This window comes from Pagrus pagrus (genome assembly GCF_965226575.1).
Source record: "Pagrus pagrus genome assembly, chromosome: 7".
Classification (NCBI taxonomy): domain Eukaryota; kingdom Metazoa; phylum Chordata; class Actinopteri; order Spariformes; family Sparidae; genus Pagrus; species Pagrus pagrus.
In genome coordinates, this window is record NC_140191.1 from 14,021,502 (window position 1) to 14,038,356 (window position 16,855).

The following is a 16,855-nucleotide window of genomic DNA, read 5'->3' on the forward strand; positions in this document are numbered from 1 at the left end:
GGGCAGACAGAGTCTACTGGCTGGACTGGTTGCAACCCCTCCCTTCCCCACAAGAGAAGCTGAGGATTGTCCAGACTCCACTAGAACCACAGAAGAGGAGATCACGAGCCAACATGGAGCAGTTGTGGCAAAGTGCCGGCATAGAAATATGTATAGACCTACTAATCTATGGATGGAGAAGTTCAATTAGGCCTGTTTGGAAAGCCCTGATGTTGAAATTATTATAGAGTTTGGTTAGTTTGTAGCTAGAAGAATCAGAAAAAAACATTTTATAAGGGTTTGACCTGCCTCTGGAACAACAGATCTGCTGTTTGATCAGACCTGGATCTCATCAAAAATTCAGCTGTGACTTCCAGAAACCGTCTGTCATACTGTCTTACTAACGGAAGACATCCAAAGAAATTAAGCGCACTTTGTCTTTATAGCATTGGCTCAAACAGCTGACAAAATGCATAGCTGAAATTTCTGCTGCCACACTAACACAACAGTGATGAGAGAAATTGATTTTGTGGTTTTAACACCACAGATTAAATTCTCCATTGTGTTGTATTGGAGTGGAGGCAGAAATCTGGCTATCGCTGCTGAATACCTCAAGAGAAAGGAGAGAAATTTTAAAAAAAAGCTGTTATGTCACACTGAGGGTCGGGCAGCTGGTCCTCAAAGATTTCCCCACCCTTTGGCTGCCACAGTTTTCGGCTTAGTAGGCTGAAATCTGGCATGGAGATCAAGTGTGTATGTTTGGATTCATTCCAATTGGCCAAAAGGGGGTGTGGTTGGCATGGCCTATAACAATAGCTATTGCCAATCTGAGATTGTTTTCCTGTGATCCAGGTGAACCGACCCTTTAAAATGCTGTGCTACTCTTGTTATAAATCCTGACCATCCCAGGTGAAACAGGGACAGGATAATGTCTCAAAACGTGTTGTTATGGTCATATCACTGTGCTGCATAGATGACAGCTCTGTCTGATATTTGCACAACATAATGCTAGCTTGGTCAACGAAAGTTTAAATTTGAGAGAAGGAAACAGACAGCCAGAGACAGAGTCAAGGTGTGGACAGAGCAGAAACTGTACACGCAGCCTAACAGAAACAAAAACTGAAGAAAACAAGCCTGAATGAGGAGGAATTTTGTGGTTGAATGTTTGCCTTAAATGTCAAAGTGATGACAGGTTGGTAGTACTTGTAACAGCAGCCTCATATTTTGATGTTGCTCTCTGTGCTGCTGCCTGTGTGTGTGTGTGTGTGTGTGTGTGTGTGTGTGTGTGTGTGTGTGTGTGTGTGTGTGTGTGTGTGTGCAGTGAAAATGGCTCACAGGGGACGTCAGAGCTTTCAAAACAAAAGTACGGTCACTACAGACTGTGTTTTATACATCAGTGAGGGTTAGAGGCTGTAAGTGTGTGTTTGTGGGGGACAAGTTTCTGCGGAGCCATGTATGAAAGTAGATATGTAGGTACATATGTATGTACATTCGTATATATACATATTATGTTTCTAAATCCCTTAAATCTGGATATGTGCTTTATATTTTAACACAACTTTCTCTTTAATGTCTTCTTTCTCTGTTCATGACTCTGTAAAAACAGACAGCAGTTGGCAGCCTGAGTGGAATTTCTCAGCTTCTATAAGATCTTAATGTACATATTTATATGTAGGCTCTCTTCTTGCTACACACTACACCCCTCTCCATCCACTACCGTTCGAAAACAGAGGATTTCCTTAGTTTGCTTGGCAGCTGAAGTCACAGGGGGAGATTCTTGGGTTTGGTTTCTCTTTTGGAATTTTCTCATTTGTACTTCAGGCGTAAAGCCATCGGCCACTGCTGCTACAGTATATCTTACTCATCAGTCATCTCTTCACCTCACAGCTAGGCCTGTGCTCCTCATTTACAAGTCTCTGGTGGCTACCGTTTCCTCCGTTCTTATGTTTTCCAGTCAATTTGTTGGCTTTAGGTATGGCTTAATTGCTAGTAAACTACACAGGCAATGAAGTGTGTTTATTTTCATTTCATTCACAGTTCAATCATGCTGTTTCAGGCAGTGATAGAAGAGGTATTCAGAACTTTTACTTAAGTACTGATACAACTATGTGAAATACTAGACTGCAAGTAAAATCCTGGATTCAAAACCTTAGATGTAAAAGTATTATGAGCAAAATGTATTTTTAAATGTCCGAAAACAACTAGAATTTTGTTGTATTTTTGATTGAGTTGTGTACTTACATAATGTTAAATCCATAATTTTGTTCAAGTTAAGGCTTCGTTTCATTTGATTGTTTGTCGCCAGAACTTCCAGGAGAGAGTCAGAGAGTGAGAAAGGAAGTTGGCGAATACAGTTTTAATACATTACCTCATCTGTGAATATGTCTGCCGGAGTCATGTCAAACAGATTTTCATCAGCAATTATGGTTTTTAAAAATGAAGACTACAGCTCCAATGAGCCCACACTACTTAGACCTTTTATTTTGTTTTGATTGAGAGACCCTTAGAAATAACACTCTGTGCCTGTAAAATTTGTATTGTGCAGAAAAATGTCTCAAATGTGACTAGTAACTAAAGCTTTCAGAGATATGTAGTGGAGTAAAGCGCACAAAATTTTGAATCTTAGTATATAAAAGTATTAAGTTGCATAAATTGGAAATACTCAAGTAAAGTACAAGTAAATCACTTGAGTGAGGCTTCAATCCAAAACTGACTCCAGGTTACTTGTGTGCTACTTCAGAGTACATGTTGGTGGTGCTTGCTCTCACTTTTCCTCCCCTCAAGCTTCTGTGATGAAGACACAGCTGTGTTGAAACGTTTGTCTGTTTTTACAATTAAAAGCTGCAAATCAATCAGTGCTCAAACTGGGAAGCACCTGATTCAGCCGCCAAATTCTCCTACACACTGCTGGATGATGCACAGGGATCCTTGTTTCATCTTCCCCTCTTCACTGTCCTTCAGAAACATGGAGAAGTAATTCCTCTGATTCATGCCAAAAAGTCTGTTTATGCTCTCTGTTTTTCTCACTTTCACCCCCTGTCTCTGCATCCAGCTTAATCCCTCAATGTTTTATTGAGCTTGTGTTATCTGCTTATTCATTTACCGTATTTTTTTCCCTCTCTCTTTCTCTCACGCTGGGTTCCAGGTTCTGGGTCATTACATCCGCCGGCAGCAGGACCCTGAGACTTTCATTAGTGAGATCAAGTATATCGCCAGCGACCCTGACGACAAATTCTTTTTCAATGTGACCGATGAAGCTGCGCTCAATGACATTGTGGACGCCCTAGGAGATCGTATCTTCACTCTGGAAGGTTTGTGGATGAATGAAAAAAAGAAAGAAAGCACCAATGTGGCAGTTCTAAAGCATGAAAATAAAGATATTTAATGTCTAATGTGTGTATAAAGTTGAGATTTTTACAGTTGAGAGAAATATTTTTCATCAAGTTACAAAATCTAAATACTGTGAGGACTTTTAAGATGATAAACTTCCATCACATGTCAACCACACTCTGCATTAGAGCACAGATTTATCAATGTCAACCAGAAAAATCATGTGTAAGCTCAATTCAAAACTTTGATTATTAGCTGTAGTGTGTCATATTATGTTACTTATCTCTTGGGACAGTATTTTCAAATCAACTCTGTTGAATGTTTGATAATATTCACAATAAAGTAGTCAATATACCTAGTTTAGTTAGTTATCTTTATTTACATACATGACAGCAATTATACCAACAATTTTCTTATTTTAAGTCACTTATGCTAACATTTTTTCATATATAAAGAGTGTTTTTATGCTTATCTTGTATTCATAGAATAATATGAACACCTTTTATTTAGCTCCCTGCTGACAAAGTAATTCACACTTTTTACTGTAACACTGTCCAACTAATCAACATATTTTGATTATAAATTACATCTATAAGTCAACCAATATAAAGGAAACAAACACAAGGATACAAATAAACTAGTAGAGTCTAAGAATGAAATACAAGAATATGAGACAGAAGGGGAGAAAGAATATTTAAGAGGCAGGAAGTGAAGTAGGATTGGGTCCATGTGAGAAAATAAACAGTGGTCCTGCAGAAAAAGCATAAAAAGGAAAAGAAGGTAGAAGGAGTGTACGGTTATCACAACAGTTGCAGAAACATGAGAGGAAGGCTGATGAAAAGTGATGCCACCTCTTAAATGTTTAGGGAATGAGAGAGGAAGGGGCAGGAGGAAAGGAAAGGGAGAGGCATGTCTGCCACCTGTGGTCCTCATGTTGAGTGAGGGTGCAAACAATGCCATCTAGATCAGATCCTGAGAGGGAGAGGAAGGAAGGGAGGAGATGTGTGAAGAAACTTGACTTGCTGTGTCTGTCCCCTCATAGGCACGCTGGGCTACAACCAGAGCTCGTTCCACATGGAGATGTCTCAGATCGGCTTCTCCACACACACACTGGATGTAAGTCCGGTCAGCTGTTGACAGCTCATTTTAGTGTGAAGCTCATGTGTTTTATCTCTTTGTGTCCATCTGCGTCCTTCTCTGCTCTTCAGGATGGCATCCTCTTTGGGATGGTGGGCGCCTACGACTGGGACGGCGGAGTGTTGAAGGAAGGGACCAACGGACGCATCATGCCGCCCAGAGAGGCTTTTGAAAGCGAGTTTCCACTGGAGCTTAAAAATCATGCCGCTTATTTAGGTACCTATATACAGTATCACACCAATGAACATGATGATGCCAATAGGATCATACATGTGGATTTTACACTGTGGATTACACTGATTATTGTGTTGTGTGGTTATTGCTTCGACTGACCGTGAACTTAGTGTAAAAATAAGTCAACAATATAACAATGTGTTCGAAATGGACACAAACTCCTGTCTCCTAGGTCCGGTACTTAATCCATTTAGCCACAACAACCTTCAAAATCCAGATTTCATCGCTTTTTACTTGGTAATTATGATGTCATGGGAGCATTGTAAAAACCAAACTGCTTCAGAGGAGGCTGAAGTCAGACCACACGTTAAACTGAATGAACACGTAACCTGATGACGTCAAAATGTGACTCAGTACTTAACTAATTTCTTTGGAGGTTAATTTTCATGGTCAAAATGGTCATCAGACAGTCAAGTACACTGATTTTGTGGTAATGGATTAAAACATTCAACAACACCAGTATGACTCTGAAACACTGTGTGTCTATGTGTTTTCAGGTTACACAGTGTCATCTGTGATAGTTGGTGACTGGAGGAGGCTGTACTTAGCTGGCGCTCCTCGGTTTAAACACAAAGGCAAAGTCATCCTGTTTGAACTCAGTGATGAGGGCGATGTCAACATCGTACAGGCCCTCAATGGAGAACAGGTAAAGTCTCTCCTCTCTCTTCAGTCACTTTTATTTCCTTATTTGTAGCAGACAACATAACAGCAGGAATCTCACTGTGTTGGAGATTAAAGTGAGGGCTCCACCTGCTGGCAGAAAGCTAAAGAAGCATGTCTCTGTCTGTAGATTGGATCTTACTATGGCAGCGAGGTGTGTGGGCTGGATATTGACAAGGATGGCATCACAGATGTCCTCCTGGTTGCAGCGCCAATGTTCCTCGGCTCAGGAAACAAGGAGGCTGGTAGAGTCTACATCTACACCCTCAGTGGGGTAAGACAGCAGTGGCACTGATCACTCTTCACCTCATTGATTATTATGAAACCGTTATCAGAATACACAATATTTGTCAAGTTCTTGTCAGGTTTCCATTGCAATTTTCTCAAAAAACTGACATAAATATCTATATTTCATCCCCTGGACTGTATCCTGTTACCTCCAACTCTTCCTCCCCTCCTCCTTCTCTTCTCCCAGGAGGAGGTGTTTGTATCTAATGGCACTCTGAAGTCTGATGAAAAGTCCCAGGATGCCAGGTTTGGTTATGCGCTGGCAGCCGCTCCAGACCTCAACCATGACGGCTTCACAGACCTGCTGGTGGGAGCCCCGCTGGAGGACGAACACAAGGGGGCCATCTATGTTTACCACGGTGACGGTATTTACATCATCCACAATTACAAGCAGGTACTTTTGCATTATTTTGCCTACATTTAGATTTTCTACATTTAGATTTAGATTTTCACTTTTGCAATCAAACTAATTCCTGCTCTTGTTTCTGCCTCTCAGCGTATTCCAGGGTCATCAATCTCCCCCTCCCTGCAGTATTTTGGCCGAAGTGTGAGCGCTCGGTTGGACTTGGATGGAGATGAGCTGATAGACTTGGCAGTGGGAGCGCAGGGCAGTGCTGTGATGCTCAGGTGGGTAGAGGAAGAGTTGGGAAGGGAGGGAAATGCATTGCCAGAATTTTTTATATTTCATAGCTACAAGCACTGGAAGATAGTGAAGCTCGAGAACACATTAAATCGCCTTGTTCCCATATTGAAGGTGCAATATGTAATATCTTTCCAGGAATGTGAATTTCAAACATTCAATCAGTACATCAAGACGCACTTGTCCGATAGTAAGCCCCTTGTAGTTTCATCTAGGAGATGTATGCAATAACAGAGTTAAGTTCTCAGAGAAACAAATCAGCTTTTGCTTTTGTCGTTTATTTTGCTCTGTTCTGTACACGCAACATATATTGCGCGGTTGTCTGTCCTGCGAGAGGGATCCCAACCCTGTGGCTCTACTTGAGGTTTATTCCATTTTATTTTTTTTGCTACAGGGTTTTTTTTTTTTTAGGGTGGGGGGATTTCTCCACTCTTTCTTTTCCTAACCAAGGTCTAAGCAGGGAGGATGTCCTTCACTGTACAGGTTGTAAAGCCCACTTAGGCAATGAGATTGTGATTTTGGGCTATTTAAATAAAACTGACTTAACTTGACTTGACAAGTTAGGGCCACTGGCTGCACAGCTAGCATGCCAATGGCAGCAAGTAGCCACAGCTAAAGATACCCACAGCAAAGAGAATAGTTAGCAGAAGTTAGCAGTTCCTCTGGTGATATGCTGCTCCCTATTGGTGGTTAATTCTTACATATTGCACCTTTAAAGACACTAATAAATTGTACAAAAAGAAAACCCTATTTAATTTTCTATCTACTGGTTTCTATATTTTTATGGTGTTTAAGTCAATTTGTAAAAGTCAAACCTGTTTTCATCCTCCACTGTCCCTTCTGTCTCCAGCTCTCGAAGCATAGTCCAGATCAATGTGAGTCTGTCCTTCCAGCCGCACTCCATCAACGTCATCCAGAAGACCTGCCAGAGGGGCAGCAGGGAATCTGCCTGTCTCAATGCCACCGCCTGCTTCACCACTGTCTCCCGCTCCCCCGGACCCCACAGCAATAGCTTTGGTATGACACTTTATATTTTCCATTACCCCCAAATTCACTGGCTTTCTCTCTCTAATCCTAAGTGACAGTCGCAGTGAGTGTCGTGAATTGGCCCGGCTCACGAATGATTAGAATGGGAATTTTCCAACACTCACCATCTGCCTGCTCCCTCCTCAGATCTGTGGGTGTCGGCCATGTTGGACGACAGGAAGTTGTCTGCACGGGCACTGTTTGATGACAGCTCCCACCGACAGACCCAGCTGGCAGTGCGGGTTCATACAGGAAAAACTCTCTGCTACAAACTGCCTTTCCATGTCTATGTGAGTGCACACATGAAGTTTGACTTTAAAACATTCCTACACATGAGACAGGACAAACAAAGTGCTTGTATTTCATTGCTGACATTTATTCATCTTTGTTGTAGGACACAGCTGATTACATCCGTCCAATTAGCTTCTCGCTGCGGTTTAAGATCAATGATACAGAGAGTGGTCCAGTGTTGGATGAAGGCTGGCCAACGACTGTCAAGAAATCTGTGAGTGGCACTGACTGCTCTCATTTGTAGCTTTCTTACTGCATCACAGATCCTCCGTCTTTAATCCATCAAACATGCTGTCCTCTCCACATGTACCTCCTCAGATCCAGTTCTTTAAAGACTGCGGTGAGGATGATGTGTGCACAACAGACCTGGTGCTGCAGGCTCATATGGACATCTCTGGGACAAGGTACAGATCTGAGATATTCGTCTGATCTCTTTTCTGTCAGGTCGACTCTGTTGTTAGATTTTAGTGAAATTGTCATTGTGTTTCCTCCACAGACAGAAGCCTTATGTGATTCGCAGCCCTCGTAGGCGTCTGGCGGTGGAGGTGCAGCTTCAGAACAGACTGGAAAACGCCTACAACACCAGCCTGACGCTGCACTATTCCCGCAACCTCCACTTCTCCAGCCTCAGCATTCGGGTAAACTAACACACTTTACAGCTAAAACAACACATGTAACTCTCCATATAGATTTACACAAACAAGCCAACATACAATTTCTGATTCTTTCTTTTCTCTTCATGTAGGAGGATACCCACTTTAAGATTGAGTGTACAGCACTTGGTGCCAACAGCCACTCGTGTAACGTCAGCTATCCAGTATTTCGCTCCCAGTCAAAAGTATGTCCGCACTGAGGAACCGCTCCATCACTCTCTCTCGACTCAGCCCACTCATACTTCACTTCCTCCAGGTGAAATGTGTCACTTCAGCAGCCTTCTCTCTCTTTTTTTGTCTGCAGGTTAACTTCATGTTGGAGTTTGAGTTCAGCTGCACGTCTCTGCACAGCAGAGTTCAGATGAAACTTCATGCTGCCAGGTAGCACAAGTTCTGTTTTCTCCATGCACACATTTCACAAATACTGGAAACTTGGAAGATTGTTTCTGCAATAAGAGATTAAAAATGCACTCTCTTCTCCTTCTGCAGTGACAGTGTGGAAAGAGAAGATACTTTGGGGGACAACAGTGTTCAGCTGCAGAGTTTTGTTCAGTATGAACCCGACGTGTTTGTTAGCAGGTCTGTGAGTGCAACATACTGTATGTATTAGTCAGCAACCAGATATAGAGAGGTGAAGTCCTTCCCATTCTGGTGGACCGCCATGGATCCTTTTTCAAATATTATGTACAGTAGTCACTGGCACGAGTACAATTTTCTTTTCTTTTTTCTTTTTTGATCCTGTTTGATTTGATGTTTATCAGTTTAAAAGATAATTTTCCAAGTACAAAATTTCAGTTTGGCATAAAACTGTTGATGTATAAGACTGTGAAAATACGTAATTAGAAAGACTAAACACCCAAAAGTCGTGTCAGTGATGCAGCGATGAAGGCTGACTGTTTAGCGCCTCACGTCTCCTGCGTCTCGGCCAAAAAGCTGTACTTTTACACTTCTACACACCCCAACGACTACAGACGAAAGCCAACAAGCTCGAATGTTCTGCACCTGTGTGAAAGGAAAAACCTCTCTGCGGATGTATGTACAATCTGTTAGTATGATTAAGCAGCATTTTTTTTAACACCATTCCCGCTAATACAGCCTCTTCCAATGGAGAATATGTCTGATAAAAAGTTGCAAATGGCACTGTGAAGAGGCAGAGGATTACAATAAGGAGTAACCTTGCTAAATGGGTGAGATCGTGGACACTACAGCGACAGGCTTTCTTTTCTGTTTCTCTTTTCGTGCACTGATCAGCTTACCTGAACAGCCGTTCAAAGAGATTTCTTTCACCGACAAGAAGCCGCTGATTCTATATGCTGCCAACAAGTGCTGTCCAGAGCCATGGACGCTCACTGACGGCCCCAACAATGCCTGACGTGCAACCGACGGCCTGTTGTGTCAGGGCCTCTCTTCGCTCTTAAGAAATCGAATACTGCAGCTGTCACCATGGCCAGACTTGCAATGAACTTTTGTTTTTATTTATCTTTTTATACCGGGTGAAATCTGTCAAGTTGGTGTTGGTAATGTATATTGTGCGAGATGGGAGATGTAGCTCACTGAGCAGTTTTGCACAAAACTCAATAGTCCTTTACTGTCTTTACACCAAACTGTGACTTTCTTGACTTTAAATATCAATTCAAGCAGGATCAAAAAAAATTGTCTCTTGCCATGAACTAACTGCTATACATATTTTTCCCAAATAAGGTCCCATGGGGCAAACTGAAAGGGAAACTTTGAATACATTTTGTATTTATGTGCTTTTTTCTTGTTTTTCTGTGCAGTGACTCTAATTTGAACCGATATGAGGTCCACCCCACTCGAACCGTATCAGAGGCAATTGGACCAGAGTTCTACACACACCTCAGGGTAAAGCTATGGCCCACGTGCTCTGTTTTATAAACCCCTGACTTTAAGTTTTTGTATTGCTCCCAGTGAATAACATAAACGAGTCATCAGTCTAAAAAAAAACAAGACATGGCAAAATCTGAGCATTTTCTGTTTGTGTTTGTAGCTGCAGAACCTTGGCTGTTACTCTGTGAGTAATCTGGAGCTCAGGCTGCATCTGCCCTCTGTGGCTGTGGGAGACAGAGTCTTTATGACTGTCACAGAGGTCTTTTCATACAACGTGAGTGCTGCTGCCGCGTGAGTGTTTTTATCTCTCCCTTTTAGATCATATTTGACGTGTTTAAATTGTCCCGTAGGCCACAGGAGTGAACTGCAGTGTTCTGAGCGATCTGGCCCAGCTGAAGGCCAGACAGAGAGATGTCCGCCCCCTTCATCCTGAAGACATGATGCAGAATGACGTACTGGTGAGGCCCCTGGTGGCACAGCAGCTACTGAACACTGTGCAGCGTCAGTACACATGTTAACATGCTGTTTGTTTGTGTGTTAAGAACTGCAGCAGGTCCTGGTGCGCCGAGGTCGTCTGTGAAGTCCAGCAGCTTCTGAGAGGGCAGGCCGCAGTCATTCGTGTCAGCCGCCGAGTTCATGATGATTTTTTCAGAAAAGTGAGTCACACAGCTACACGAAATGCTCAATTCAGCCCTTTTTGTCTGTCATATGACTCAAACACTGGTCATCATCACCTCTGTGTTTCTTTTTGTAGGCCAAATATAAGTCAGTGAGGATAATAGGCACCTATCACCTCGCAGCTCAGGAGACAAACCTTATCACACTCGGCACAGGAACAGTCTGGAGGGAGGTAAGAAGACTGTAGCGAGGTTATGAGCGGCAGAATGGAAATGGCTTTTACGTTCTCTAATCTCTCCCTTCATCTGGTTTTCTTCAGACTGTACTGGAGGTGCTAAAGGGCCGAGCTATTCCCATTTCGCTGTGGATTCTGATTGGCAGCATCATTGGAGGGTTGCTGCTTCTGGCCCTTATAATTTTCATACTATGGAAGGTATGTTCGTGTTACAGTTTCCTTCAAATTTCTTCAGGAAAATGAATGTTTACAGAGAGTGTATTAATCTCTTTCTCACTTCCTGTCAGCTGGGATTCTTCACACGCAAACAGAGAGGAGAGGATGAGAACCACGAGGACTGAGCCAAACTTTTGCAGCCATGACGACAACAGTCATTTGCCATGACGACTACCAGGTGCAGAGTTGCGTCCTGGGCTGCGGTCAAATAGTCAAAAAACTTTTACCACCTTCTCTTAGCATTAGGAGAATTCAGCCAGCTCTTACTATTGCTGCCACTTATTTCAGGTTCATTTCACTCAGTCAGGAAGCTTCTTAACCAAAAAAAAAAAAAAAGACTATTCGACTGCAGCCCTGGGATTGGACTCGACACACAGACTCAACAGGGACCAGGACCAAAAAGAGCATTTGAGGGTCCAACAGAAATGCACTACCCACTATTTCCAGGGTCGGGAGCACTTATGTAAATAATCTTTTTCTAATTTTAAGGAAAAAAAACAAAGTGTATTAAACCACAATGCTTTTATTTAATATACAGATTTTTTCATGGTTTTACATTTCCAACGATCACTTTGTCCAGTGTTTGTCTTACAGGTTTGTGTTTGTTCTTTAATGAAATTAAAACTGTTGAAAAGAAGTATTCTTGTGCTCAGTTTATTCATTTACTGATGTATGCAATAACAACAAGCAAAATAATCAAGTTCAGGTTATACATCACTCTAAACTGAAACAATCCAGTCATATAAACTATAAAAACAGCCATATTGGACAGCATTCATACATGGAAAGTAAAGGCAAAACTACAATGTGTGAGTTGTAGTGACTCTCAGCTTGTGACAGTAGAGTTGACGTACGATTCCAGCAGAAAGATGGTTTCATCCACCTGGTTCTCTGCTGAATCTAGCCTGCAGGAGAAAACACTAATAGTGAGAATAGGAAGACAAACACACGAAAAAAGAAAGCGTAGTTTTGTTTTGTGCCCCTACTTGTTGATATGAAGCCGTAAGGACTCCAGCTGTTGCTTTTCAGGAGCGGTGATCATCTCCTCAACCTCCGTCAGCTGCTCAGGCTCGGCCCCACTGGCCTGCAGAGATGCTAGAATGGCCTCGATTCGCTGGGATTTCTCCAGCAGACGCCTGTCAGTCAAGCAGAAAACTAATCAACCACTGATCTGTGACACAGTGTGTGAGTCAGACAAAAGTGGAACATGTGAAATAATCTGGTGTGCAAGAACAGAGATGCAGAAAACTTGAACTCACTTGCTCTCTTTGGTCTCAAACAGCCGTCGTTCTATGAGGTTGGCTACTGTCTGCATAGAGACGAGACATTAGTGACGGCAAAAGCAGCATAAAAGACAAAAAAGCATGTCATTAGTAATCCTCTACTATCCAAAGCTCTTTTTTTTTTTTTTTTACCTTGTAGCAGTTCTGAAGCAGCATTCGTGCAGTTGGGAGTTGGTTGACAGTGTAAAGATAGAAGGTACGTGAGGGAGCGTAGTCAGGAGTCTTTGGGATTTCCTGAAGAATACAAAAATAGAACGAGTAGGTAGATTAAAGAACAACAAATGTGGCTGCTCCTTCCAAGTTGACGACTCGTATAATCTGAGTGTGCCTGTTGCAGCGGTCATTATCAGTGAAACTGCAAAATGGTCACTTTTATTAAATTGTTGCGTCATTGTCCACAGAATAAAAGATGAGGCCACGATGCTTGAGGGTCCACTTTTAAAAATACCTCATTGACTTATCTTTAAAAAGTGTGCCAAATAATTTTCAAAGTAGGTTTTTGGATCAGATATTTTTGGATTACTCCTACTCTTCTCCAGGCAGCAGAAAATTCGTCTTAAGAGACTTGAAACTTGCTTTGTATATTTAAATTCATTACAGCGATCAGCATGTTTTCTTATTTTTGTCAAAGTTACAAATTATTTCTGGCAACAGCTTCGAGCAGAGGACTGTTTTGGAAGCTCTTCCTTCAATCAGATTTTAAAGTTTAAAAGTTCAGAGTTGGGTAATAGCTTAATAAACGCAAAGAGATGAATTTTGAAAGCATCTTCTGTACCTGCAGCTGCACCAGGTTCTGTGAAAGCAGAGTGTATAACATGTCTTTTGCCTCTTTGGCTGGGATCATGGCAAAATCCTCCACCTGCTTCTGCTCCAGGTGACGTTTCCTGAGAAGCAGACGGAAGATGCGCGCGGACCGGGATCCGAATCTGATGAATAAAAATGAATGAGTCGCTGGTTGGACAATGGCATGTATACACAATTTAAAAATCACACACACTCACCTCTCCTGTACTACAGACTCAAGCGTGGCCCGAGCCAGATTGGCCAGAGCTCTGTGCAAATCTGTGAGGTGAGTTAAGAAAAAGCATCCATGCCTTGTGTTTCATGAATTAAATAGCAAAACAGTGTGTCGGTTTTCAACAAAAACCCTCTCAATGGAAAAGGATACTGACGACGTACATCCCTCCTCCACTTTCCCCAGCCTTCCCCACAAACTCCATCTAGGAAAAGAAAAGAAAAAGAAATCTTGTAGATACAAATTAATAGCGGAAAATGTGATGCGTTTTGCAGAGGTCATACCGGGTCATCAACCAGTAGCGTGAGATACTGGTCCAAGATGGGTCTGGCGATGTTGTAACTACTTGGGAGGGACCTGAAGATCTCATTGGCTGAGAGGGGTTTTGTGCAGGTGGCTGTTGGCGACGTCGTCACCTCACTCATCCTCAGCATCGTCCTCACTATCTCACTGCTGGTCTGAGTTATTAAGACGAAATATAAAAAGACAATTGTTAAAATAATAATAAATAATAAATACCATATTTCTCTAAATTACTATTCCTTATATAATATATTTTAGGCATCCATGTGTGACTATGACCTGGTCCAGTTTGTTGGCCACAGCACTGATGATGGCCTGGTCTCTGAAGTGGAGATGGAACCTCTCAAAATTCACCTGCCAGTAAATCCCCTCATCACCATGTGTCTGAGCAGAACAGACAGACATCGAGAGATGGAAGGTCATACAAAAGATAATATGTCTTATGTAAGAGACAGGGAGTTTTAAAAGTGCAAAGAAGCCTAACTAACAGGCTCCAAACACCTACCTCTGAATCTATTTTAGCCCTCTTTGCACTCCTTTGGTCCTCTCCATCCTCATTGGACAGTCTGCGTTTGCCTTTCCCTGTGAGTGTCACGTGAGGCACCTTGTAACAGTCAGGGAAGCTCTCTGCTGTGGGCAGGGTGGTGCTCACAGGGGCAGCAGGAGTACCGGGCGTTGCAGGGTTAGCTGGAGTAGCTGGAGTAGCGCTGTTTGTTGTTACTGCTGCCGCCATTGGAGGGCATCGCTGAAGAAAATGAGTCTCCACCAGTTTGGAGAAGGCGGAAGACACTTCACTGAAATCCATGCTGCGACCCTCTAGAACAACAAGAAATACAAACATGCCTTCACAAAACAGTGGGAGACACAGAGGCTTTTCCTCAGTCTTTGATTGGTAAAGACACTGAGATACTGACCCTCCATGTTCTGCGTGAGGCGGTCGGCGACTGTCTTAACCGTGCTGCTCATGGTCATGTCCCCCCTCTGTAGTAACTCCTCTATGATCAGCTCTCCGGTGTCACCGTACAGGGTTTTGGCGGTGTAGATGTAGCGCGGGTATCGCAGAATTCGCAGAATCCGATCACAGCTGGTCCGATACTCTGTGGGGCTCCCTGGTCCTTTACGGCCTGAGCTGAACACACAGACGCCATGCTGCACGAGCACACACAGGGACTTCTTCAACTACAGTGAGACAGAAATAGGGGGGCGGGGGGGAGCTTTAGCATAAAAAAACCTTTACAAGCCCACAAAAAACAGATTAATAGTCAAATTATGGCTCTGCTTGAAAATGCTGAGAAGCAGTATATTTACTGCTAAATACATAATGTATTAATATTTCAAAGGTGTGAAGTAGAAGCAGTAAGTGCAGGAGTGGTACCAGGTCCAGTGAGATGCCAGTCTCATGAATGAGGGTTCTCAAATTCTGTGCTCCACTTCTGAGCAGGTGTGTTCCAACTTTCGCCACCACTTCTCCAAAGTGCTCCCGCAGCAGGAGACCACACAGACGCACCTCCTGGGCAGTCATCTGCACACACAAACACACAGATGAAGACAGATTACACACTACACTACAAGCTTCCCAACAACCTATATTAAGCACCTGTATTAGTTTGCATTAGTTTGCTATTTCATTGAGAGTTTGTATTTTCTTTTGATAGTAGCTACCATCAAAAGGGAATAAAGGGAATATCTTTTGAACAATATTCGTTTTTCCACAGGTGTTATTAATAATATTTACAATAACAATGGCTCTGTTTTATTCCCAGTGAGCCATGACAGTGTGACAGTGAGCCTGCATGAATGGCACAGGAATCCTGAAACTGAAACCACTCAATGGAATTCAGCCATTATTAATTGAATCATTAAAATAATAATAATGTTATTATTTAGACACATGCTTTACACCTATGGAGTAGAGACATGTAGAGTCTATGTGGTTTAAGCTTTCAAAAAGCATCCAAAACACAGAAAAAGGCTCTTCATCTGTGTTTTGAATAGCAACAATGATGACGATTATTTTCATTACTGAATCACCAAACAATCATTATTGATCGCGGTGAGATTTCTTGAGTAAATAAAGCTTAACAATAACAATCATTGGGTTTGCCAGACTCCAAGGTTATATCTTAAAATGTCTTGTTTTGTCCAACCAACAGTTCAAAACCCAAAGATATTCAGTTTACAACAGAAAAGAAGCAAATCCTCACATTCGAGAAGCTTGAATTTCTTCATTAACTAATTTTTTGAATGCCTAAACAAACTAAATAAACAAACTCTCTTTGTTTTCATGGCTGAATAAACAAACTGACCTTAAAGAACAACACAATTTCATACTGTTTGACTTTGTTTATATTTGGCGGACCCTGCCACCTTTCTAGCTTCAAACAGTGTTCTGGGGACCTTATTTTCCTCTGAGAACAGCTTGTTTATAATAAAATATGTCTAAACTGGTATTATGACGTCATTAATATTGTAAATATTAAAACTCTGAGTTTGAATTCCTTTTCCAAAACTACATAGTGCTCCTTTAAGACATCAACCATGGTTCAGAGACTTGTTTGGGATGAGAAACTTGAACTTCTACAGAGATGAACTTCTTACTGTCCAGTTGGATGTAGGTAATCTCAAATGTAAGAAAAATCTTACCAACATGAGTTCAATCATGGCTAATAACGACTTATATTTTGTGATGAAGTGTATTCATAAGTACAATGCTAAAATGATGAAATATGCCGTGTTGTGTAATATAGATATATAAATGTCAGTGCTCGACATCCACAGTCACAATATTAACAGAAGGCTACACATGCTTGTTTAAAAAGAAAGCTTATTTTGCTGTCGCACAGCTAAAAGTGAACCTTTGTTATCACCAGACAGGTACAACTCTACATACTAGCTAGCTAACAGCTAACGTATACACCTGAGCATTATGTCATCCGAGACGTCCACTTTTCCTCTGTTTTTCACAAACCTTTTCTAGAGTGAAGTTTCTGGACAGAGGTGCTCCTTGCTTTTAAGCATCCCAAAGATTTGCAACTAAACACATGTGGCCTCTCGTTGTCAACACATGAACACTTCCGCTCTCCGGCTTGGCTCGCTTGG

The 16,855-nt window shown here is 42.1% G+C and overlaps 2 protein-coding genes across 3 annotated transcripts in view; one reads left to right on the plus strand and one right to left on the minus strand.

The window, feature by feature from the left end:
* The window catches only part of itga10 (integrin, alpha 10), a 32,330-nt gene extending 20,806 nt beyond the window's left edge, over positions 1 to 11,524 (plus strand). For both annotated transcript variants that reach the window (XM_084356395.1, XM_084356394.1), the window contains exons 9-30: positions 3,125 to 3,290; positions 4,352 to 4,425; positions 4,518 to 4,662; positions 5,178 to 5,326; positions 5,471 to 5,614; positions 5,816 to 6,022; positions 6,125 to 6,255; positions 7,119 to 7,285; positions 7,442 to 7,584; positions 7,689 to 7,799; positions 7,904 to 7,989; positions 8,082 to 8,223; positions 8,331 to 8,423; positions 8,543 to 8,619; positions 8,728 to 8,817; positions 10,017 to 10,101; positions 10,247 to 10,360; positions 10,437 to 10,544; positions 10,629 to 10,742; positions 10,841 to 10,936; positions 11,024 to 11,137; positions 11,227 to 11,524. In XM_084356395.1, coding sequence (XP_084212521.1) covers positions 3,125 to 3,290; positions 4,352 to 4,425; positions 4,518 to 4,662; positions 5,178 to 5,326; positions 5,471 to 5,614; positions 5,816 to 6,022; positions 6,125 to 6,255; positions 7,119 to 7,285; positions 7,442 to 7,584; positions 7,689 to 7,799; positions 7,904 to 7,989; positions 8,082 to 8,223; positions 8,331 to 8,423; positions 8,543 to 8,619; positions 8,728 to 8,817; positions 10,017 to 10,101; positions 10,247 to 10,360; positions 10,437 to 10,544; positions 10,629 to 10,742; positions 10,841 to 10,936; positions 11,024 to 11,137; positions 11,227 to 11,280 — 2,610 coding nt within the window. In that variant the 3' untranslated portion in view covers positions 11,281 to 11,524. The remainder of the gene's footprint in view (positions 1 to 3,124; positions 3,291 to 4,351; positions 4,426 to 4,517; positions 4,663 to 5,177; positions 5,327 to 5,470; positions 5,615 to 5,815; positions 6,023 to 6,124; positions 6,256 to 7,118; positions 7,286 to 7,441; positions 7,585 to 7,688; positions 7,800 to 7,903; positions 7,990 to 8,081; positions 8,224 to 8,330; positions 8,424 to 8,542; positions 8,620 to 8,727; positions 8,818 to 10,016; positions 10,102 to 10,246; positions 10,361 to 10,436; positions 10,545 to 10,628; positions 10,743 to 10,840; positions 10,937 to 11,023; positions 11,138 to 11,226) is intronic.
* A 138-nt stretch (positions 11,525 to 11,662) lies between these two features.
* Positions 11,663 to 16,851, minus strand: polr3c (polymerase (RNA) III (DNA directed) polypeptide C). Its single transcript, XM_084356398.1, has 13 exons — positions 16,725 to 16,851; positions 15,132 to 15,278; positions 14,671 to 14,935; positions 14,262 to 14,572; positions 14,036 to 14,140; positions 13,738 to 13,911; positions 13,607 to 13,658; positions 13,440 to 13,500; positions 13,214 to 13,364; positions 12,571 to 12,672; positions 12,415 to 12,464; positions 12,142 to 12,291; positions 11,663 to 12,060 (listed from the first exon to the last, which is right to left on the minus strand). The coding sequence occupies exons 2-13, from the start codon at positions 15,276 to 15,278 to the stop codon at positions 11,982 to 11,984; spliced, it is 1,647 nt and encodes a 548-aa protein (XP_084212524.1). The 5' UTR covers positions 16,725 to 16,851; the 3' UTR covers positions 11,663 to 11,981.
* Positions 16,852 to 16,855: the final 4 nt, after the last annotated feature.